Genomic DNA, 25,915 nt, shown 5'->3' on the forward strand with positions numbered 1-25,915 from the left:
TTAGCTGGCAATTCTTAATTTGTCCAGGGTAGGTGTGTATGTGTGTGATTGGGAAATATACTACCGGTCAAAAGCTTTAGAACACCTCAGTTTTGATGGAAATGCACAAAGTTTAATACCTTAACGTTTCATAAAATCAAATAAACAATGGCAAATAAAATAAATTAAGTCAAAGACTCATTAAGTGCACAAAATGTGATTCATTACAGTAGCCTGCACCTTTTGCAGCCAAACTGTGGTAACCCTTTCGAATCAGAATGCCAGTCACCCTGTGCAAGTCACCAAGTTATGCCTTCAGCAAAAGAACCCCAGATCACCACACTTCCTCCTCCATGTTGGACAGTTGGTGCCACACACTGAAGAACCATCCTTTCACCAATTCGACACCTTACAGTGGGTCTTGTCTTAAGCTGGGGTATCCGCTTACGTATTAAAAAATGCATTTATTATTTATTTATTGTGGTTCCCGGTGTCGCTGCCTCTTGCAACTATTAACATTTTTTCAAATAATACACCACATAAATTAGAAAATTGCGTATTCATATTCTGACATGTCCAGCAGTTATAAGAAAACAAACTCCAAAAAAAAAAATCTTAACATATGAACGCAGCCTGTGTCTATACTTGACTATGAATTAAGAAGAGGATCTTGACCGCCCCAATATGGCGGCCGCTTTGACGTATCACCGTTAACAGGAACAGCTGTCAGTGCAGCATACATCTGTGGATAACAGACTGACGCCTTGACAAAAAAAATGAAGCTCCACCTTTTAAAAGAGGTACTACGCTACAAACACCACCCGCTGCTGCTGCGGCGGCAGAGACATCTCCAGTGTCAAGAATCGTAGCTTGGAGCCGCCACGTAAACGAGCTGCCGTATTGACACGCCACTGCTTAGCTCGTCGTATTCGCCGCACTCTCCAATTACCAACTGCACATTTAAAGAATAAAAAGATGGAATGACATTTAAATGTAAAGATTAACTCTTGCTATGATCTACACTCTTTTTGTTATGAATAAATAAAGCCATAATGTAAACTCATTTGCTAAAAAAAGTAAACGACTACCAACTCGAATTTGCCGACGCCGTACTGCCTAAAAATGCCCGTCCCCAGCACTCCCGTCATGCCCCGCGGCAAAAAAAAAAAAGAGGCCGCCTTCAAAATAAGAGTCCGTCAATCCGTTCGAAAAGGCTTCGAGGAAAGTTGCTGAAGTTTGTGCTCCTGCGTGCCTGTTCACCTTAGAGTTGTGAGTACAGTTGTATGCAGCCGTGACAGTCTGCTGCGAGTCGCCCGATGCTTGCGGAGCAGCTGGGATAAACCGGGAGGTGACTTGTTTGGGGTTTGCCCTTCGAATTCGCTTTAGTTTGGGGGGCCTAACCTGCGTGAGCTTCGCTGCGAAAAGAAAAAAACAAACACCCAGAAAGATGAAGGGTGTTAGGTTTCTTAACTGTTCTGTTCATGAGATTTGTGTAATACGAGTTCTTTAGTCTTTTCTTTTCAGTCTGGCCAGGTAAGTTATACAATGACAGACCCTTGAAAGGCTGGCCTTTTGATGAAAGGTCTGTGCTTTCATTCTAATTAGCGAGTTCAGTAATGGATGGATGGATAGGTGGGTGGGTGGATGGACGGACGGATAGGTAGGTAGGTAGACGGATGGATGGCCAAGAGGCAGCTCTGCCTTCCCCCTTGTAAAGAAATTGTGGTCAGCACAGTCCAGTAGGTTGCCGCCTTCCCCAGACTTTTCATAACGTTCAGATTTGTTAGATTTTTTATTTCTTTTATAATAAGTGTGGCCTCTTCTTGTGTTGCGGTCTGTTCTTGCTCTTCTGAAGGTCAACACGGGCAGTCAGACATGGCAGCCCCACTTTGACTGTTTGCCAGTTTTCTACCTAATGTTGTGTTACCAGCGGCTTTCTGCCAGGTCCAAAGTGGAGCCTGCTTCCAGAGGGTTTGACTTTCACAGCTTTTCGAATGCACCGAGTAAACGTTACAGCCATTTATTTAACTTCTTAATGATGTTTTTCCTAGTGAATTCTGATGAAATGAGCGCCATTTCATTTAATGATCACTTCTCCCACACATTTTAAGAGAGTTGTTATGTGCATAAATTTTTTGCAGTTGACTGAATTAGACCTTTTTGCTTTTATGTCAAAGCAGAGGTTGTACTGCTTCCCCAACAGCAATTCATAGCCTCAGGTTTTACTTCCAGATTTGCAATTATGTAATTTTATGGCTGAGATGCTACTGCTCCATAGGTAGAACCCGTGCTAGAATGGTGGCAGCTCAATAAGTTCCATGATGATGTACTGTACTTGTAGAACCCAGGCTTGTACCCATAGACCTATTTCCTTGTGTGCCATTTTTATAAACACTTGTTTTAACTGTTTGGTTTTTAAAAATTGTGTGTTGTACTTTGTAAAAAAAAAAAAAAAAGGCAAAGTTTCAAATATACTGGACAGGACTACAGATGAAGTGCAAGCACATATTGACTATGTCTAATGCAAATTGGAAGTGTCAATGTATAACGGAGTGTTGCGTATAGGCAAGTTTTAAGAAGCTAGTAGAGTTGGTTGGGTGTCCTGGACAGTGAAATAGTGCACAAATTGTCCAGCACAAAAGCTCCTCCCTTACAAAAATCTGTTAATTTGTTTAAACAAGTAAAATATGTTGGTCAATCTATTATGTGGAATAAAATGGAAGAATCACATCTTGTTGAAAAGGGAGGGAAAAAGTATGGGAAAAATGCTATATCAATATATTATTATTCTCTTTTTCTGTATGAGTTGGGATGCGTGCACCAAAATTTAAAAATCATCACCTAGATATAGGGCAGACATCTGCTGGAGCAATCTGGATCAATATTATTAGGCTTCTAGATCTTCATAATGCTAAAACTGTGCTAAGTTTCATTTGGATTCTGTGATTTGTTTTCCAGTTATTATGTAAACCAAGTGTCATCATAATGCACAGACAAAAGATCATTTAAAAAATGGTGACGTTGTATTCACAGATGCCAAAAAGGTGTAAATCTGTCAAATTTTGACCCAGTGACAATACATCACCTTGTTATTTATCATGTCTCTCTATTATAAAAAGGAAATCTTGGAAGGCGACGATACGTGATTTTTCTTGGAGACACTGAAACGTCCCGCGAGACAAAAGGACAGCTGCTGTACAGGCTTTTAAATGATCGATGCGCAGCGTGACGAGCAGAACACGTGGCTCGGCGGCAGCAGTAGCAAGCCAGCAGCTGATCCCACCGCATCTCCTTAGTGTGTGTTCTGCCCTGCCCTGCCCTGCCCTGCCCTGCCCCTGTTCACAACACGAGTGGCAGAGATGTGAGGTGGCTGGCGTGTAGTGCGCCCCAGGAGGGGAGCGGGTTGGCAGGCGAAGCCCCCTAGTACATACATTAGTGGAAATGCTTGGGGATGTTTGCATGATGGGTTAAGGTAAGAAAGCAATGTATTTATTTTTTTTAAATGTTGACCAGTGTTTTCATTGTACCTCTCTGATAGCTATTGATTTCTCTTCTCTCATGAGCCAAAAATTGGTTCTTTTTGTATACGATTGTATTTCATAATTGCTGTAACGCCTTGCTTTGGTTGGAACCATGAACATTACTTCTTTGTATTTGCTTGTTAACTGTGGTTTTACAAATAGAGGTTTAATCCCGCATTAATAAACTTAATAGCTTGTTAAATAATTGAATCCACAGACCTTGGAAGGCATCTACTTAATGAATGGTGGGCAAGGAGGATTGGGATTTACAGATCGTGCTGCAGATCTCCATTTTATTACTGGAGATCACAGCAGTGGTGGTATTCAATCTACTATATAATAACATACTAAGGGCTGTGTGTCCAGTCCTCCTGAGCTATCTGATTGGTCAATTTGGCCTTGGTGACACAACAAAAAAAAGAAGTGCGAGTGTGAAACGCATGAGGAGGAGAAATAAAGGCACATGAGCGACACGGAGCGGGTCGCCTTGAAGTGTAAAACTAGACAGGAGTTTGAGAAAGGAGTCTTGAAAATAATGGCAGAGGGTGAGAAACATGGTTTACGTGACTGTGCTCGAGAGAGGGGGTGCTGGGTAAGAAACATTCTCATACGCAAAGGTGCTGAAGGAGCACATGAGGCAAGAGATGGCGAAGATTTTATTTATTTTTTTTATTTATTCTATTACCTGTCCTCAACAGGTGCCATGACTTAATGTTATACAGATGATTCATTCAGTGTAAATGGAAAATTCATCATGAAACCATGTTGGCATCCAAGTCAAAAATTATCGCTGCCTTATCATAAAATGGAGGTGAATAAATGTTACCATCAAGAAACCATACAAGTTACCAGTGGTGTTCTCGTTGTACTATTTTGTGATCCCTAAAACACATAGTAATGATATGTAGGTGTGTAACAGCTTTGACTTTTTCAAAATATATGATTGTTTTTTTTTCTCACACATCATCTAATCATTTAATATTTATTGTCATGTGCGCACAGTACAATGAAATTCCTTTCTACATGCTTGACCGACATGCACTACTATGCCTCGGTTTGTGTCGTGCAGCTCGAATCGCCCACTTTAGTTTATGTTAAAATGAACATCACAAAATAACGGGTATAAAATGACAGCTAAGTTTCCTTTCACATATAATTTCATGAAATTGGCATTAAGCTTTGCTTTTGAGAGAGAGCTTTATTTGTCCCGAGGGGGAAACTTGGCTTTTTACAGAAGCACTTAAGATTTTGAATGCCTGGTGTGTTAAGGCAAAGTATGAAATATCCAAATTATTTTAATATTATATACAGGTATACTTCCCCAAGGCATTGTGTGTAATACCTAGGCATTATATAGAATGATAAATGCTATTTAGGCAAAGTATTGTCTTTTGGCATTGCATAGAATTCCTTGGAAATGAGTGACATATTAATTGTTTCATCCAGTTTTCGTCATTCGATACACTGCCTGCATTTCATACATTGCCGGTAAAAATGCAGTTTTGCATCTGTGAAGGGTTGTTTTAGAGTAGGTTTTTTGGGGAAGTGTACAAATAATTGCTCTTAAAGGGTTTGAAAATGGACTTTTGGAAATGAAGTATAACTAAACACTACCCACAATGAGACAAAAAAAGATGCAGTTTAACTGACATTTTAAATTGGAGCAACAAGAACTTCCATACAAAAATCGTTTTGGCTATTTTCGCTTGATAAACAAACGGATTACAAATATATATTTCTATAGATTAGCAGAGGGAAATTCACCTCCCTTTTTATGTGCACAAAAATCAGTCTCTTGCATTTTAATGTAATCACTATTCAAATTGCACCACTTTTAAAGTTGTTTGTAATGGATTACAAGTAGGTGATGGCGAGAGCAAGGTCATTGAATGTCTTGGTCTGGTTCACGGTGTTAGCAGAACAGTGACATTGGTGCTGCTTTGTGACAAATGTATTTATTTGTTTTTTAACTCGGCTGTGTCCAGTTCAGGGCTGTGGATATCCAAAGTCTATCCTGACAGCAGTGGCTGCAAAGCAGGACCCCAGCCTTGCACAGGATGCCAGTCCATCACAGGACACTGTCGCGCTAACATCCACAATCACTGAAACAGGTGAGTTTCCAATTAGCCTAAGATGAACGTCTAATGGGCATGTGAGGAAAATCAAAGTGCCTGGAGGAAACGCAGTCATAAACAATGAGAGAATTTGCAAAATTCCAGACATTTAGCAACTGGGCAGAATTTTGGATCCCAGCCTCTTGTAGCTATGAGGAGCTGCCTTGTTCAGAATTGCAAATGATGAATAAAATGTTGAATATTTCCTTTGGGGGCTGTTCTGCCTTGCAGTTCTAGGGACTTATGGTACTATGAACTGAACTGAAGTTTTGTGAGAGTCTTCCCTGGGTACCCCAGGTTTCTACGCCATCCTACGATGTTCATATTTCATTAACTGGTGAGGTTGTGAGCAAGGGTGGCACTAACTGTTACACTTAGTAGGGACTTAGCCCCACTTCAGATAATGTTGTTAGTCCTACAAATATGTGGGGGGTGCATGACTTGCGTTGTCGCCCATGCATGTCAGATCACTTAATGTGAGAAAATGGGGGGGCTGGACACCTGAGCTCGGGGACTGAAGCCCCAGAAGTACTTGTTGTCGCCATTGGATGTGAGAGAGCGGAAGTGTGGGCTGGATCATGCATTGTGATGTTCTAAAGTTTTAGATAGAGAGTGTGTGTGTGTTTCCCCCCCCCATGTTTTATTGGCAATGAGTAGGTAAAAATTAAAAGCCTTTTCTGTACTCATTATTAGTTTGTATTCTATACATACTATATACTGTTTACCTGGCACCATACAGTCCAGAAAAAAAATATTTTGCACGGCAGAAATATGACCTTCGCAGCACCGGTTATTAATTTGACTGCAGTGATCAGGGTGTTTTTTAATGCTTTATAACACATTATATGTGGAGACTACAACTGCTACTTCGAGTCACCACGATGAAGAAGAATGTAGGAAAATCTGTCTCTTCATTATTTTTTAACAGAGAACACAAATCAACTGGCCTGATGTACTCCTTCCCCCAGAATATCGGATGATAGCACAGGCTTTATTGTAGATGTGTTTTGGTGTCAGTCTCTACAGTACAATGAAAATTGGATTCAGTATATGTTTTAAATGGCCTTTATGTTCCTGTGTGATATCCTGAAGCCACCTGTTTGGACTTCTTCAAAAATGTGGCACTCTTGCAGCCAATTTACATAGACTAGTTAGTTACTTCTTAAATTCTGTCTTTGGCAGCATGGTGGTGCAGTTATTTAACCCTGCTGTTTCCGAGCTTTAGGACACGGGATTAAAATCCTGCCATGGTTGCTGTCTGCATGGAGTTTGCATGTTCACACTGTGCATATGGAGGTTAATTTAGTTGGCCTCGTATTAGTGAACACCCTGTGAAAGTCTGGCGATTATTCTCGCCTTGTATTCTGCCTTATGCCCACTGCCAGAATAGGAGTAAGTTCACAAAATGGAAATGGATGTCATATAATTGATCAAAGTTAAACTTGTGCCCACTGAGATTAACTTATTATACTGAGGTAATGATGTGTGTTGTGCACATCTGTACAAAATATTAATACTTGTTGTAATCTTGAGTGTATTAAAGGCTTTCTGGCCCATGCGTTTCAGAAGCCTCGGGCACTGATGCAGCTCCACTGGTATTTGTTCCTGGTGGGCTGTTGTGGCTGCCTGACTTTCACTCTTGCTTAAAAGGACTTGTTTCACTAGCAGTAACTTGCTTCTAATTCAATGACTTTCATCTGGCCGCCACACATTTTTAATCTTCTGTACATTTTCATTTTCTAAAATCTTGTCAGACTGTTTCATGGAGTAAGGCAGATAAGTAATTCAGTCATTCACTTTTTCTTATGATGGTTGATTTTTTTTTTTCTTTCTTTCTTTATACTAAGGACATGAGTGCAAGTGAGATGAAGGTTAGCCAGATACCTGTTGGGTTCCTTATTGCTTGAATCAAATTAAGTGGGTGGCTGGTTAAGAAAACCAGAACAAGCAAGTGAAATAAACCAACATAAATGTGTCTTCCATTAATAGCAATAATTTAGTTTAGACTGACTCACTCACTCAATCACTAATTCTCCAACTTCCCGTGTAGGTAGAAGGCTGAAATTTGTCAGGCTCATTCCTTCCAGCATACTTACAAAAGTTAAGCAGGTTTCATTTTGAAATTCTACGCGCAATGGTCATAACTGGAACCTACTTAACATATATATATAATCCTGCTTTTTCCATCTAAGGCGAATCGCCAAACTCAAGCCTATTCTTTCTAACCACCTCCTGGAATCAGTAATTCATGCATTCATTACGTCCCGGCTTGACTACTCTAATTCCTGCCTTTTTGCTATCAGTAAAGCCATGCTTTCTAGACTCCAGCTGGCTCAAAATGCGGCTGCAAGGCTTCTAACTGGAAGTAGCAGAATCCAACACATTTCACCGATTTTGAAAACCCCACACTGGCTGCCGGTTAGATTCAGAATCGATTTTAAGATTCTCCCCCTAACCTATAAGAGATTAAACGGTCTAGCCCCCGCCTATTTGAGTGTCTTGCTCCATTGTCACAATCCCCCTCGTGTTCTTAGATCCACAGATCAGCTGCTCCTAACCGTTCCCAAGGCACGTTTTAAAGCTCGTGGTGAAAGGGCTTTCTCCGTCTGTGCACCCAGGCTCTGGAACTCCCTGCCCTTAGTGGTTAGGCAAGCCGCTTCAGTCGCCACATTCAAATCTCGCCTAAAAACGCAGTTCTTCACATTGGCTTTTAATTCTTAACCTGTTTCATTTTCCACTTGCCTTTTGCTATTTTCTCTATTTTATTTGGTCCCTTGACCTGTTTTTAGTATCTCTGTTTTAATTCTCTCTTAATGTTTATTTTTAATATTTTGCTTTTAGTCCTGCTTGTTGTAACTGTACAGCGCTTTGGCCAGTTGTAATGCTGTGTTTTTAAGCGCTCAACAAATAAATATGGTATGGTATATATATGCCCATAGCCTGCAGCTCGGTCACTCTGTGAGGCGGAGTTGCGTCCTTCATCATCACGCCTCCCACGTAATTGAGTGCCTGCCCATATAAGGCCATCCGTCGGCAGCAATCCAATAGACACGCTGCCGCTAAATATTCATTGGTGAAGGACTGTGCTTATGCAAACGAAGATGAGATGGTCAGGGATAGACTAGTGTTTGGCACAAACTCGGCGAAAGCGCGAGAGGAAGTTTTAAGTGCTAACATTAAATAAAGCCGTGGACATCGCAAGATCACACGAGATAGCACAAGCACAGCTGAGAACCTTCGATGCATGTACTCCGAGCGGCTCACGTGAACTGACTGTGAACGCAGTACGCAGAGAACAAGCAAGGGCTCCAAAGAGCGCTGAACAAAAACGCATTACACAATTGAGAAGGCAGCAAAAGAATATGAAGTGAGTGACGCATACAAGCATATTCACAAGTGCAGCTACTGCGGAAACAAAGCACACGGTGGAAAAAGTCAATGTCCAGCTAAAGGAAGACAGTGTAAAAAATGTGGTAAATTGAACCAATTCACAATAGTTTGCAGGATTGGGAAAGGTAAATCTGTGCATGCAGTGTGTGTTGTCTCAGATAAAGAGGAAGATGAGCTGTTTATTGATGTAGTAAGAGAAGAACAACCCTCTGAATCTGAACAAGCCTTTGAGGACATATCAATAGGAAAGCAAGGTGTAAAGCTTAAGTTTAAATTTAAGTTCATAGACACGCTGCCACTAAATATTCGCAAGCAAATCCACAACTTAACACCGGGAATGCCTGTTAAACACCTTAGATTCACGAGTACCGATTTGGGTAGTGAACACTTCGATGAATGAAACCTGTTATCTTTACAACGGTTGACAACAAAGATGAGATGGTCAGGGATATTACGTTATTTATTTTTAAAATGTTTCCTTTTCTTTTTCATAACTTTAACACACTACTTCTCTGCTGCGAAGCGCGGATATTTTGCTAGCATTAAATAAATGTAAGATTTTATTGATTTTTTTTTTTTTTAACAGGGAGTATGGCTGCAAGACCTAAGAGGTTGGTGGGGTTCAATACAGCACAGCAATGGGTACCATATGTGCTGGCACAAGTAGCTTGCCAAAAGGCAGATCTGTCAGGGTTGTCATGCATGTAAGAACGCTTGAGGGAGCAGTTGCCCCATGAAACCCAACAGACAGATGTAGACACGGTAAAAGCAATAAAAAGATCTTTTTAATTCCATTCTTTTACTTTAACAGTGCCCAACACACCTCCACCACTAATACACAATCAACCAATACAAATTACACAATATTCTCCTCCACATCTCCCAGGAACCTCTGTCGTACTACCTTCCAACTTCCGACTCGCTTGCTGGGTCTCCACCATTCATTTATATACTTCTTGACCTGGAAGTGCTCCTGCTCTTCTTCCCACGTGACTTGCCAGCACTTCAGGGTCCGATGGAGAATCCCAAGTCTTTAATCAGCCCGGAAGTACTGTGAGGCTTCTGTCCTCATGACTTCCAAGCAGAGAAGCATGACTCCCCAGGTCCTTTCATAGCTCTCCCTGGCGGCAATCATGGCACCCAACAGGGCTGAGAAACCGGACTCCAAGCCCCAGGATGCCATGCGAGAATCTAGGGCACCGCTACACTCCAGGGGAGCTGCCATCTAGCGTTTTGGGGGAGGCAGAGCCCTGAAAAGGCTGCCTTCTCCCATCCTTCAATTTTTTTGGCCATCCCGGCTGGGATGAGCTGCCGGCCATCCACCACAAGATATACTGAGAATGGGCCGACAGTTTAGTCTCTCTTCCTTTCAAAGATCTTGGGGTGAGGTGGGAAAAGGATCTTTCAATTTAATATCTCAGAAAAGAAGTGGAAGGCAGCCATGTGTAGAATACATTCTAGTTCCATATGCGCAAAGCATTCAATCCTTCAACTTAAAATCTTTTATCAACCACATTTATCTTGTTTAAAATCCAAAATGTATCAAGGGCAAGATTCAACCAGCAAGCGTTGCATTTGAGCTAACCAGCCTCACTGGGCACATGTTCTGTGTGTGCACCAAATTAACATCATGTTGGACAAAAATCTTTGAATGCCTGTCTGTCAGCCCTGGTGTCCCAATCTCCTGTATCCCATTAACCGCTGTGTTTGGTGCGTTCCCAGAAGGGCTTAAATGGAGAAGGACAATTTGATTGTAATTACTGGCACCACACTACTAGCATGTAGACTTATTTTGGTTAACTAGAAGACTCCCAACCCACCTTTACTAAGTCAGTGTGTAATTGATGTTCTGTACTATTTGCAATAGGGCAAATATCAAATCCCCACTTACAGGATCTGTTCAGAACTGTTTCTAAAATATTGCAAGATTTAATTTATTTTTTTTTTTTTTAAAGAATAAGCATTTATATTTGGGTGGGGGCATTTTTGCCTTCCCTCTCTGTTTTTGCCCATACTGTTCAGTTTTGTTTTGTTGTTATCATTCTGATTTCTTTTTCTGTTTTGTTTTTCTTATTTTAGCTTTCCTGTGTTCTAGTCCTAAATATGAAGTCATCCATCCATTATCCAACCTGCTATATCCTAACTACAGGGTCATGGGGGGGGTCTGCTGGAGCCAATCCCAGCCCACCGCAGGGCGCGCACACTTGCACACACTAGGGACAATTTAGGATCGCCAATGCACCTAAGCTGCATGTCTTTGGACTGAGGGAGGAAACCCACGCAGACACGGGGAGAACCTGGGCAGTGAACCTGGGTCTCCTAACTGCGAGGCAGCAACGCTACCCACTGCACCACCGTGCCGCCCATGAAGTCATTTGTTGTATAAATTCAGTTTGATTGTATGCAATGTTATTTTCGTAAAAATTAAACCAAAAAAAGAGAGCGCATGGACTAACTCTGGTCGTAGAGCTGGACAGACGAGACAAGTGGGGCCTGACAGAAGCCAGTTTGGTTTTGGCCGAAGAATATTACCAAAACTGGAGTCAAACAAAAGTCCTGAAAGAGGTGCATTAGGGGTGTACCTTGTTGCATAGTGGTTATGGTAACCAAAGACCTCCTGTTTGTTTGCTGTCAAGTGTAGTTGCAGTGAATTTAAGGAGCGTACACTGTATAATGGAAGATTGGAGAAACCTGCGTCCTTCGTGATCAATCCTGAGTCCAACTGGTAGAATGGCTTTGATCGGACTTAAATGGAGCCCAAGGATTCTATGAACTGGGTTACCGGATATAAACTGCTTAATACATGTGACGTTTTGAATGTCATGGGATGTCGTCTGTGTTGCTTATTAGGTGCCCACACTTTTGTTTTTGCCTGCACCTCTCCGTGGGTCCAGGTTTATTGGCAGAACAGTGCTACATGCTACAAGGCTAGGAAAGTTCTAGAACACATCACTACATTTTTTTTATGAGCACTTGGTATAACTGACTTCTGTGCCATTAACTGTCTGACCCATTCAGATAACTTTTAAGGAACAGGAGCCATGTTTAACTGGAACTTGTTAAAAATGACACTGTGTTTAATATGCTAGTGGCCGCCTGTGCACTTCAAGTATCGATTTATAGCCTTTGGTGTTAAATGCATTTGATTACTGAGGAGATCTGATTACAGAGAAGATGACTAAAGCTTTGTAAGGAGTTACCTGGAGGAGGTCTACAAGGAAATGAATACATAGTGCAGTTTCCTACTCTAGTATTCAATTCTAGGCTGATATTGATAATCCATTTGCTTCTAGTAAGTATCTAATTATTATAACATTTATTTCATTTTTACCCAAATTGTAGCTAGTTAGTTGTGTGTATGAAGTAATTACTTGAACAGAAATATGGTGCACTGAATCCATGGATATTAGAAGCCATTACATTTATATAGATGTTTACTCACTGCTGAAAGTGCTTTACACAGGCAATGGGGGACCACTTCAACCACCATCAGTTTGCAGCTTCCACCAGGATGAGGCAATGGCAGCCATTTTGTGCTGTTAGATCTCCACCCAGTAGCTATTCGGTAGTGAAGGGATTAGAAAGATAGTCCGTTAAGAGACTGGGGATGATAGGGCGCCAGTATCACTAGGCCGTGGTGGGCAGTTTAGGCTGGACATCGGGATACATCCTTTTACTCAAGGATCTTTAATGGCCACAGAGAGCCAGGACCTCATGTCATCCGAAGAACACCACAAGGTTTTACAGCCCGGTGTCTCGGTCTCTGCGCTGGGGCATTGGGAACTACACACGGAGCACAAATAAGAACTCCCTGCTTGTCTCTCCAGCACCTTTTCAGGCAGCAGCAACCCAGCCTTTTCCTGGTTGGTCTCTCATCCAAGTACTGGCTGGGCCTGAACTTGCTTAGCTTCAGATGCTTTAACCCTTCAGAAGTGCGTGTGGCACGGCTGATTGATGGATTTAGCTTTCATACTGTCCTGATTGAATGCATTAACTCTTTCAATTAGCATTTCAACAGCAGGCTGTCATCATACAGATTTGTTTTCCTTTGAGGAAGGCTTGTTCATTTCAGGTGGTTTTAGATGTCTAAATCCTATTATTATTATTATTATTATTGATTTTTGTGCCAGTCATAGTGTTGCATATTACCTCATTTGCATTTATGGTAGTAATGACCTTGCAAACTACATTTTGCCCAGTGAGCAGTCTTGCATTTCTGCATTATATTTGCTGTCTCGTTATATTAGTCAGATATGTCACAAATAATCTTGAACCTGCACCGAATATTGATAATTTGTTTTTAAAATGCTGTTATGTTCAATTTATTGTGCATGCCTATCTTATTGTGTTAAAGTCATAAATTGGTATTTCCCCACATTGTGTGTGTTGAGCTAACTGACTGCTTTAAATTGGCCCCTGATTCCCAGAGTAGGGTTTAAAAATGCTTCTATTGAATAACTAAATATATTGGCGAGTGTCCTGAGGTTTAGGGGAGAGTGGGAGTCTTAGGGGTAGGTGGTGATTAAACTCTGGCCTGTTGCTTTAAGCCAGAACATCCTGCTTAACCTTATGTGGTTCCACCAGTACAGGCACCCTGCCAAGTAATTGTGACCTTACTGACCATGATGGGATGTGGTCCTAAAATATACAAGAGCTTCAGGCTTTCCTTGTAGCAATGTTTCTTTATAGAGAAAAAAAAAAAATAAAAGAGAAAAGAAACATGAGTGGAGATTTTATAAAATCGTAGTTGGTTGTTGTCATAATCTCGCAGTCACAAAGTTCATAGCCGTTTGTCAGGCTGCATTATTAGTGCTCAGTTAGTTCAGTATTTTAAGTCCTGTTGTGTGTCCACCGCAGCACTAAGCACAACAAGAACAGATGGGTTTTTAGTGTGGAGAGTGTGTGTGGCCAGCAGGTGGCACCAGGGTGTCATGTTTGTGCCCTGCTTTTTAAACTTGTCAAGGAACACTTCCAGTGAACCTCTGATGTTAATTGGACCTTCTTAATTCAACTTATAGATGTTTCCATTTCTTCCTCCCTATAGACCTCTAACAGGCACGCTAAGGAGAAGTGGTCGGACCACCTGCCGGCTTGCAGTTGGCGAGCTGCGCGTTCTGCTTGTTGCATGTTATTTTAAGAGCTGGGAGCACATGAAGCGTGTCTGCCAAAAGCATTTCCAACAACTGCTAGGTTAGATGTCCGTGAACTTGTTTTAAACGTTGTCTTACTGCCTTGTCTCGCGGGACGTCAAATTGTCTTCCGAGAAGATCTCGTCTCCCTCCCTAGATAATTTCAAATGTGCGTATTGCATTAACTATACCTTTTTACTGTTTTTAACTTTCTCCTGCCTCTTTTGTTAGATGTTCCCATTTTCTGCCCTACGTGTTGGATCTCTCCTTACAAGGCGGGGAATCATAGCCAGTGGTACATTTCGGACTGCACATCATGGACACGGTAATGTCTTTACTAGTCTTTTGCATTTCTCAGTTTAATAAACCATATATTTTTTTCACTGTAGTCTTCCATCTGTGAGATGCATGAATTTTGCATTTTTTATTGATTTTTTTGCCTTCTTTCTGCTGTGTACTTACTTTATGAAAGGTAAACTCTTCACACTGGAAATATGTGTTTGACACCTGCAGGCAGGCATGCATTTTGTATGTGTAAGTTTATTAGAATCCTTTGATATGCTATAATAAATATAAAGAGCAAGTATGTGGCTTCCTCAGATTAACCATTGCTAAAGTGATGCATTTTTGGCAGCCTGGAGACCACCATCATTTTTCCTGTGCAAATAGAGCAGAATTAAGGCTGCAGGCTTAAAGATTAAGTAGGAACCCATGGAGCCAGAAGGGGGAGGCTGTGCCCGAATTGTTGTTGGCTTCTGGTATCCTGCATGTGCTGGGGACAAATCAGTGGATTAATTCTGGGTGTAACACTAGTAAAGCAGTAAAATATGACACCAGCCATTTTCAACCCTGAAATGCCACACTTTTATATCACTAAATGGTTGGTTAAAAAAAAAAAAAAATACTAGTAATACAACAGAAAACAAGTTCATAATTTACCAGTCATTGTGAATGAACAGCCCATAGAATGAGATGATACAAAAGGGGGAAGTGACGGTGCACGGATGCCCTGCTGGCCGCTGCTGAGAGTTGATTCTACAATAAAATTAAAAAGAGGAATAACCTTGGAGGTCAATCTTCTCCCCAAAAGTGGATAGTAGACGTCACGTAGTATATGTGTACCAAATTTCAGGTCAAACGGTTTGTGAGTTACAGGTGATTTAAAATCCTGGACAGACAAACGGACAACCACAGTAGAGCATTTATATAAGAAGATTATGACACAAGAGGAGCAACAACAAGGTAATTTCCTAATGTACTGTCACTGGGATATTTAAAACTTTTCAGCTGACAGATGTGAGGTGAAGGACCTTTTGCCTTAGTTTGGTCAAGTTGAACAGGAGTGCAGTGTATGCTGGGAGAGCTGGAATGCAGATCAGGATTTTAGATTGTTTTGCATGGGCAGGTTATTTTTGAGCTTTGAGCCCCAGGAAACTAGCCTTGATCTGGGTATTGGATAAGATCAATAGTTATGAGCTTGAGTGATATTAATGTTTTGTAACGTCGTCTTCAGTTTGTTTTATGAGTGTTTTGAGAAACTGTAAAATGTAAGTGTACCCTGCTAGTACAGATGAGAGCCAAATGCTGTGCTGAGTGAGCCACCTTATCTAGTTTATGTTCTTATCAGGCAAGAAGGAAGAAGGAGCTACTGTCTTAAAAATCTGACAGAGCCTCATCTCATCCTTGGAAATTTGAATTTTTGATTGAGTAGATGTAGTCTGCAAGTAAGAAACCAAGCCAAAGGAATGTTTTCCAGCATCTTGCTGTTGCTAATGGGACTACACAAAGATTCAACCTACCCAGGCTGTATGCTTCTATGCATCACTTTGTACTTGCGGTTATTGGTTTGATGGAAGTAAATGTGCAGTAGTTTGTGAGTGAATGATTGAAGCTAGTCTGTCTGTCTGTCAGTCTCTCTCTCTCTCTCTCTCTCTCTCTCTGACCAGTACTAATGGGACAGGAGGTTAGACGTTCATTCTTGTCAAACTGAGGTCTATTAAGGACACAAGGGCACTCCTTTGTGAAGTCCTATACTGTTTGATAAACTGGCTTGAGAGAAAGTTTGGAAGGTAAAGACCACCTTAGTCCATGAGCAGCCTGTCATAGAGGTCCTGAGGGTTTAACCATGTGGGTGTAGCACAGACAGTGAGACAGGTAAGAGGTCACTGATCAGTTACATAGTTGGTTTTCACATTTTGTCTTATTTCCTTTCTAGAAACAAAGTTAGTTGGTATCTTTCATGTTAGGTTGTAAGCCTTAGGTGATCTGAGAACATGATAAAACCTATTAAACAAAACGGACTGCTTCTTCACCATAAAACAAAGATACGGTAGTTATAAAAGCTGTTTTATATATATATATATATATATATATGTGTGTGTGTGGTGTGTGTGTATGTTATATTCACCCTTACACAGCAACCAGATGCAATTCAGATGGGACTGGCTTTGCTAGAATGCCACAGTTTTTCTGTCAACGTCTACAAAGAGATGCACAGATTGACTAGAATGTTTCAACCAGGCGTCCTTCCCTAGCTTACATTTAAATTAGTGTTTATACCTTTTTAGTTCAAGTTTTATCCATTAAATATTATCATTTATGCTTATATTATTATTTCTGTTTATTATGTGTACAAGTATGATGAATATCTGCGTATGAAAGTATGTTCTGTTCTGTTTTGCGGTGTTGTTCCCCAAATGGTGGTACAGTTTGTTGTTATTTGGAGGGCTCACTTCTTTTTGTTACAAAAGAAACTCCCAAAGAATCTAGAGAGCAGGTCTGCCAGCAGAGGCTCGCTACTTTCAGCTAGACTCCAAATACTAACTGCTGGCTTCAGGTAGATCAGCTGGCAAAATAATTGTTAATATCTGAAATTGGGGGAAGAGCACCACGAGGAGAAGAGTGACCATAAACCTTCAGCTTGTGAGAATAGAGCAAATGAAGAATCTTTATCCATCCATTATCCAACCCGCTATATCCTAACTACAGGGCCACGGGGATCTGCTGGAGCCAATCCCAGCCAAAACAGGGCGCAAGGCAGGAAACAAACCCTGGGCAGGGCACCAGCCCACCACAGAAGAATCTTTTTAAATGATTGATTTATTTAATTAAAAAATAAAAGGCAATGCTTCAAAGAGCAAAAAGAGGCACAAAAGGATTTGCATAGAAAGACACTGTTAATTAGAAGTCGTATTCTTTAAACCGAGCCTAAAAAATGTCAAGGAGCCAGAAAATCTAAAGAGGAGGAGTAATCCTGAAGAGGAGGACTCCCCAATTCCAAGCGCATACAGTGTACTGTGAGAGACTGCATTTCCCATCAGCCTTTATAGGACTGGTAGCAGTCTCTTAACAGTGACAGACAGATGAGTCCGTCTCCTGGGGAACCACCCCTAAAACATGAGGATCAATGAAGGACATACTCTTTTATACATAGAGACTAAATCTGTAGTTTAAACACAAAGTGCATCATTTTACAAATAATAAACCTAAATATAAAAAAAGCAATACAAACATAAACGTCTATATTTATAGGGTAAAACCTGAACAAAAAGATTAAAAAAAGAAATTTAATAATAAGCCAGTGGAGAACCCCTGGGTAAAACAGAAAATTTACATTTATGTGGAAGAATCTGATTTTGCTATGGCAGCCATAGTTCTGGATTCTTTGAAAAATTTCCCATACTGACTAATGAGATAGTAATGATAAAGTTTTCCCTTTAAGTGTGTAATATGTAACCGGTCAAGATGCTAGAGAAGCTCAATTCTAGTTAAAAAGTCTCATTAAGGTTCTGTCATCAGGCAAAACTGATAGAAATTAAACCTTTCAATTTAATAAATTTTAAATATGAATAGTTTTCTACAAAAATACACTTTTTTTTTTTATGTATTTTTAAAGTTTACAGTCGTTGAATTTCTCACAGGTTGAGATTCTTTGATTAATATCAAAAATGGCACACTCTTTTATTTTGCTGCTCCTTAAATCAAATTTGATTGCAGTTTGGTCATATTAAGAAGTACACGGAGTATATAATATCATTAGGACACTTTCTTTTCTGATGTTTCTTTATTATTTTGCAGAGGTGGCCAAACAGGAGGACATGTCTCTCCCAATGTACTGGGACCGCACAGACACACCACTGCCAGATATTCCATTTCAGAAGAAGCTTGGGGCAGAGCAGCAGGCGCTGAAGCAGAAAGAGAAAAGCTCTTGGAAGAACCTGACCAATGAAGAGAAAATTGCTTGTATGCAACAGTCCTTCTGTTTTGTCTTAAACAAAGTATTGAAAAAATAGTTTGTAGACTGGAAATCTATTAGAGATGAAATATGCAATGTAATGTTCATAGACCCCTTTACTCCAGTGTAGGATCACGAGATGCGAGAGTCTTTCCCAGTACTGAATTGGAGATAAGGCTGGAAATGCCATAGATGTGCTGCCAGTCCATGTAAAGGTCCCACTTATGGACACCATTTCATTCAGTTTTGCGCACTAATATAGTATTGTACATGTTAACTTTTCATGTTTGATAAGTAGAAGGAAAATGAGAGTAAACCGAGAAAACCTCACATAGACTTCACCTTAACATCCATCCCGCTATATCCTAACTACAGGGTCACGGGGGTCTACTGGAGTCAATCCCAGCCAACACAGGGTGCAAGGCAGGAAACAAACCCTGGGCAGGGCACATGACACACACACACACAGACTAGGGAAAATTTAGGATCACCAATGCACCTAAACTGCATGTCTTTGGACTGTGGGAGGAAACCGGAGCACCCGTAAGGAAACTCCTGCAGACCCAGGGAGAACCTGGAAAGCGAACCCAGGTCTCCTAACTGCGAGGCAGCAGCGTTACCACTGCTCCACCAAGCCGCCTTCACCTCAACATGCGGGATTTAAAACCCAGAATCCTTTTAAAACTAGCTATGTTTTTAGTGTTTGACCAGGAAGTCCTCTAGTTGAAACAGAATTACATTCTGAAATAAAGCTTCTGATTTATCCACACTGAAGCATCAAACTTTAAATCTTTTAAGGTGTACAGGTGCCGGTCATAAAATTAGAATATCATGACAAAGTTGATTTATTTCAGTAATTCCATTCAAAAAGTGAAACTTGTATATTAGATTCATTCATTACACACAGACTGATGTATTTCAAATGTTTCTTTTAATTTTGATGATTATAACTGACAACTAATGAAAGTCCCAAATTCAGTATCTCGGAAAATTAGAATATCAATTAAGACCAATGCAAAAAAAGGATTTTTAGAAATGTTGGCCAACTGAAAGGTAAGAACATGAAAAGTATGAGCAGGTACAGCACTCAATATTTAGTTGGGGCTCCTTTGGCCTGGATTACTGCAGCAATGCGGCGTGGCATGGAGTCGATCAGTCTGTGGCACTGCTCAGGTGTTATGAGAGCCCATGTTGCTCTGATAGTGGCCTTCAGCTCTTCTGAATTGTTGGGTCTGGTGTATTGCATCTTCCTCTTCACAATACCCCTTAGATTTTCTATGGGGTGAAGGTCAGGCGAGTTTGCTGGCCAATCAAGAACAGGGATACCATGGTCCTTAAACCAGGTACTGGTAGCTTTGGCACTGTGTGCAGGTGCCAGGTCCTGTTGGAAAATGAAATCTGCATCTCCATAAAAAGTTTGTCAGCAGCAGGAAGCATGAAGTGCTCTAAAACTTCCTGGTAGATGGCTGTGTTGACCTTGGACCTCAGAAAACACAATGGACCAACACCAGCAGATGACTGTGGAAACTTTACACTGGACCTCAAGCAACGTGGATTCTGTGCCTCTCCTCTCTTTCTCCAGACTCTGGGACCTTGATTTCCAAAGGAAATGCAAAATTTACTTTCATCAGAGAACATAACTTTGGACCACTCAACAACAGTCCAGTCCTTTTTGTCTTTAGCCCAGGCGAGACGCTTCTGACGCTGTCTCTTGTTCAAGAGTGGCTTGACACAAGGAATGCGACAGCTGAAGCCCATGTCTTGCATACGTCTGTGTGTGGTGGTTCTTGAAGCACTGACTCCAGCTGCAGTCCACTCTTTGTGAATCTCCCCCACAGTTTTGTTTCACAATCCTCTCCATGGTGCGGTTATCCCTATTGCTTGTACACTTTTTTCTACCACATCTTGTCCTTCCCTTCGCCTCCATTAATGTGCTTGGACACAGAGCTCTGTGAACAGCCAGCCTCTTTAGCAATGACCTTTTGTGTCTTGCCCTCCTTGTGCAAGGTGTCAATGGTCGTCTTTTGGACAACTGTCAAGTCAGCAGTCTTCCCCATGATTGTGTAGCCTACAGAACTAGACTGAGAGACCATTTAAAGGCTTTGGAGTTAATTAGCTGATTAGAGTGTGGCACCAGGGGTCTTCAATACTGAACCTTTTCACAATATTCGAATTTTCCGAGATACTGAATTTGGGACTTTTCATTAGTTGTCAGTTATAATCATCAAAATTAAAAGAAATAAACATTTGAAATACATCAGTCTGAGTGTAATGAATGAATCTAATATACAAGTTTCACTTTTTGAATGGAATTACTGAAATAAATCAACTTTGTCATGATATTCTAATTTTATGACCGGCACCTGTATATTTGAGTTAGGATTTGTTTTATTTTAGTTTGTAGGACAGCATGTGCTTTTTATAAGCTCGTTTGCCACGAATATTGGGTACCTACTGTATGCAAATAGTCCTGCATGCCCGTGGTTGTTTTTTGTTTTTGATATTTAGGAAAAAGTAATTGTAAAATGTTAAGGTAGCTCATTTAAAATCAATTGATAAATGCAATCACATTACTGTTCTTACATTTACTCTAGCCATTGTGAAAGAAAACGGCGCATAGAAATCGGAAACATTTAAAAAGTACATCTGGTTTGAATCAAGCCTTTAAAAGAAAGTCCAAAGAAGCTACAGACCACTAGGATGAAGTCTGGCACCAAACCAAACGATTTTCTAAGCCCACTTAATCCTGAGCAGGGTCTCAGGGGGCTGGAGCCTACCCCAGCAAGGCAGAAACAAAGGACAAGGTGTCTGTCCATCGCAGGATGAACACACTGCCACCCCACAAACAAACTAGGGCCAAATTAAGCATCTCCAATCCCCCTAACCTGTATGTCTGTGAACCGCGGGAGGAAACCAGAGCCATCCGGTGAAAACCCACACAGACACGGAGAGAACATTTAAACTCCACGCAGAAAGAGCCCAGGATGTGAACCCTGGTTCCCTTACTGTAAGACACCACCACCAGTGTGCCACCCTGCGTCTGGCACCACCAGTCCAAAACCAATACAGCTTGGAAAACAATCAATGGTTGAAATAGTTAACATAACATCAGCCTCCTGTAAAAGCCCGTGTGAGGTCTTAAGGACCCTTCCTTTGTTTATTTTTTTTTTTTAAGGTACTTGTATCGGATTTATTTTACCCGTACTGTATTACCAGTGCCCTTTTACTTTGATTGTTCTGCAGCTCACAACTTAGTGCACTAAATTTGACATTTGTTTTTGACAGAAGAACACACTTAGTACATCCTGTCTTTACCTTAAATCATCAAGTCGGCACTGGATCCAAACTGTTTTTGATGGTTACTTGCCATATGATCTTGCCACTCACAGTTTTAATGTTGATCTTGGTAATGGAGTACTAAACATGGAGCAACTTTCTTTTTTATTTCTTTCCTTGTCTCCTCCTGGATTAAGAAGTCGTGTTCTAAAAATGCAATAAGGAAATGAATCTGAGAAAAAGATATTTAAATGCATTTGTGCTTTGTTTCTTTTTTCAGTATACCGCATTATGTTCAACCAGAGCTATGCTGAGATGAAGAAACCTTCAAATGAATGGAAAACAGTGCTTGGTGGCATCTTCATTTTTATTGGTGTGACTGGGCTAATCATTTGGTGGCAAAAGGTCTTTAGTAAGTGAACCCTTTTTTCTGCTTTCTGTCACGGGTATACTGTGTGTGAGATCAACAGTGTCAGACTTGAGGGAAACCAGTTTAGATGGCTGATTACATATTTAGGACACAACTCTGACAATGAAATTTAGAGGGATGCCTATAGAGTAGTCTGCTACTAGCTGGTGGAACAAGCTGCTCACCTCCATCCTAACTGCCAACGCCCTCAAACTATTTGAAGACTCTCTTGTTTGGTGAATTTCTGTCTAAGAATTGTTACCCGCTCGTAGTCTGTTGTAAGCTCTTCACCTGTGATGATGAATTCCATAATCTTGTCCTGTAACACTTGTTCCCAAACAGTCGCTCAGACTGATGTTTGCTCGATTATGTTGTCATCCTTTTGTAAGCCACTTTGAAGAAAAGAGTCTGCTAAGCAAAATAAATGGAAATTTGGGTCCTGCCTTGGGCTGAGTGCAACCCTATCCCTATAGACTGTTGCTCCGGGTATCGATTAATGGATATTGGACAAATGGTTATGTTCTATTGCATGTTTTTTGGCTTTAACTTAAAAGAATACTTCCTGTAGTGCCTGGACAGGGCACACACTCGGGACAATTTAGAATCGCCAATCCACCTAACCTGCATGTCTTTGGACTGTGGGAGGAAACCCAATTTATTTTTGTAGAGCCCAAAATCTCACAAGAAATGCCGCAATGGGCTTTAACAGGCCCTACCTCTTGACAGCCCCCCAGCCTTGACTCTCTAAGAAGATGGAAAGAAATGGAAGAAACCTCGGGAAAGGCAGTTCAAAGAGGAGACCCCTTTCCAGGTAAGCTGGGCGTGAAGAGGGTCAATACAATAAAATACACAGAACAGAACACAAGTAATCCTCAATAGTATAATAAGTATAATAATCTTATGTTGTTGTTGTTGTGTGGCATATGGTCATTCTCCATCCATTATCCAACCCGCTATATCCTAACTACAGAGTCACGGGGGTCTGCTGGAGCCAATCCCAGCCAACACAGGGCACAAGGCAGGAGCCAATCCCGGGCAGGGTGCCAACCCACCACAGGAGACACACACAAACACACCAAGCACACACTAGGGCCAATTCAGAATCGCCAATCCACCTAACCTGCATGTCTTTGGACCGTGGGAGGAAACTGGAGCACCCGAAGGAAACCCACGCAGACACGGGGAGAACATGTAGACTCCATGCAGGGAGTCTCTCTCTCTCTCTCTCAAATAAATAATTTTAAAATGTACCAAGCAGTTTTCTTTTTAACAGTATTTTCATTCTACTTGACCAGGTTTTCTAATTGTTTAACTAATCCACTATTTACTAATTATTAGGTCTGCTGCTAAAGTAGTTGACGCCTTTGATTATTTAGTGGTGTCTGCTCTGCTCATTTTTTTTTTGTCATTAAGATACAATGAAGGGGGAAAACTGCACAGAGAAAAGGGCAAAATAGAATGAAATCCCCAAAAGAGAGTTAAGCATTTAAATCAATAGCAAAAGCAGCAATATTTCTAAGTGTCTTATAAATGTAAAAATAAGGCTTCTGTGCTTTTCTGAATGTCGAATACAAGAAAAAACAATCCCAGCTAATTGAATGAGATCGGCGTTATTAGGTGTTGTCACTGATTACGGTTGGAACAAAAACCTGCGGCCACAGGGGGTCCCCAGGACTGAGGTTGGGAAACACTGCACTAGTCCAGGGGTCCTCAGTCCCAGTCCTGGAGGGCCGCAGTGGCTGCAGGTTTTTGTTCTGACCTGGTTGCTTAATTAGAAAGCCATTCTTGCCAATAAACCACTAACAAGCTATGAAATTAAATGAACTCTGCTATGTCAGCTCATTCTCATATCCTAGATTTTCTTTCCCTTTCTATCATGCAAATGATTTGAAGGCTAAAATGGACGAGTAATTCTCAGTCCTTCACTTTTTTCTCTTCATTTTTCTTCCAAGTATTTAATTAAACCCAATAGTGCAGATAAATACACACAGGTGTAAATGTAAAGAAGCTAAATGGAGAAATGCTGCTCTCTCTTGTCATTTGCATGTTATTGATCATAAGGAGCAATTAAAATAGCTGTTTAAGACAAAATTAAGCAATAAGGGCTCAAAATCACTAAAGTGAAGCAGAAGTGTTACTTTAGCAATAAGTGCTTTTTATTAAGCAACTGGGTTGGAGCAAAAACCTGCAGCCACTGCGGCTCTCCAGTACCGTGATTGAGGACCCCTGGCCTAGGGGATGGGCATCAATGAGTTCTGTACAGTTAACTGGAGCAAAGCCATTGATAACTTTGTATTACATTTGTAAATACGATTTGAACCTTGCTATGTTATTTTAACATAACTGTGAAGTAACAATTGTTGTAATAGCCTAATAATAAAAATGTTACGGCAGCCGTCGCTCTTTTGAATGCGTTTGACGTTCTGTATCATGAATACTAAGAAACCACCTGATAACTGCAGCCATTGTCAGGATTGAAATTGATTTTCAAAAGAGCATCTTCCAATGGTTGCTGACACGATGGTGCAGTTGGTAGCTTGGTGTTTCAAAAAAATCAAGCATCCTGGGTTCAGGTCTGGCCGTTGACCTCTGGGGATTTGACATTCTGCCCCTGCTTGTTTGTTTGGGTTTTTCCGCCACATACTCAAAGATGTGCAGTTTAGCTTAATTGCTGATTCGAAAATGTCCCCTGTGTTTGTGGACTGTCGTCACGTCCAGGGCTATTTTCATCTTTTTTTTTTTTTTCCCCCCCTAGTTATACCCTTGATTTGTTTTAAGTGGCTTTTGTAAAATTGTTAGTCAAAAATCTCAATCCGAGCAAAACTTTACATGACAGACACTATGGAGTAAAGAAAATCTAAACGGTTTGTGCTTCTGTCTTTCAGTGTATCCTCAACGGCCTCATACCTTCGACGACAACTGGAAGGCCATGCAAGCGCAAAGGATGATTGACATGAGGATGAATCCAGTGCAGGGTTTCGCCTCCAATTGGGATTATGAGAAGAAGCAATGGAAAAAGTAACTTCACTTTGAATCGTGGCTTTATGAGCTGCCAGCAGCAGTCCGATTGTCAATTATACGGTGAATAATTTAAATTCTCCAGCCACCTTTATCCAGTTCTTGAAGACATTGCAGTACTCTTAAAAACTGTGGTCATTCATATTGTTATTTTGAAATCTGAATTGTTCAGGGTTATAACGTTTTCCCTTACACTGAGCTTAGGGAGCTTTTTAACACAACACTGCCTATAAAGGAGGCCAGTTAGGGAAGGAATTGTTTAAAATCTTGGATTGCCTCTGCCTGTGTCCTTCTATGTTGTGGCCAAAATTATTTTTAAACTAATAATTCAGCCTTTTACTCTGCAAGTCTGCTCACTTTTTATAATTCTTTGGAATCGGTGAAAGAGGGAAAGAACGTAAGATGATACGGTACTACGTGGAGCCAGAGCTGCCATATGTGCCTCTCCAAATTGAACTTCTAGAAGGCATTCAGGCAGGCACTTCTGTAGCATTTATTCCCTACCAAAGCCCCCGGTTTGTTTTCTGCGTGTAGAGTTGTTAACCGGAATAATTCACAAATCATTAATAAATTCTTCTGTTATGTGCTGCAATACGTTGATTGGGTTTTGGCTTTTCATCATTAGAGTGAAAGTTCTGCTTCTCCTTACTGAGGCTGCATGTTTCAGTGGGAAAGAAATCTCAATGACAGCAGATTTTATTGTGCAGCGGATTCTTTATCTTGCGATTTTTGTAGGAAACCCAATTGTAAAACGCTTTACAGACCATTCTCATATGACAGTTGCACATGGTACAAGATAACATAGCATTACATAAAATCTAAATTGGTAACGGCACACTGCACGA

General features: G+C 40.9%; 1 protein-coding gene across 3 annotated transcripts; it reads left to right on the top strand.

Moving 5' to 3' along the window:
* Positions 1-1,122: 1,122 nt before the first annotated feature.
* LOC120538379 lies at positions 1,123-25,665 on the top strand. 3 transcript variants are annotated; one of them, XM_039767867.1, is made up of 5 exons: positions 1,123-1,248; positions 14,365-14,458; positions 18,211-18,375; positions 21,924-22,055; positions 24,938-25,665. In XM_039767867.1, the coding sequence occupies exons 2-5, from the start codon at positions 14,365-14,367 to the stop codon at positions 25,072-25,074; spliced, it is 528 nt and encodes a 175-aa protein (XP_039623801.1). In that variant the 5' UTR covers positions 1,123-1,248; the 3' UTR covers positions 25,075-25,665. The 3 variants fall into 3 exon arrangements, with proteins under 3 accessions (XP_039623801.1, XP_039623802.1, XP_039623803.1); XM_039767868.1 differs by lacking the exon at positions 1,123-1,248 and adding an exon at positions 1,253-1,327; XM_039767869.1 differs by lacking the exon at positions 1,123-1,248 and adding an exon at positions 1,426-1,512.
* The last annotated feature ends 250 nt before the right edge of the window (positions 25,666-25,915 follow it).

Source organism: Polypterus senegalus, chromosome 10, assembly GCF_016835505.1.
Source record: "Polypterus senegalus isolate Bchr_013 chromosome 10, ASM1683550v1, whole genome shotgun sequence".
NCBI classification, from domain to species: Eukaryota; Metazoa; Chordata; class Cladistia; order Polypteriformes; family Polypteridae; genus Polypterus; species Polypterus senegalus.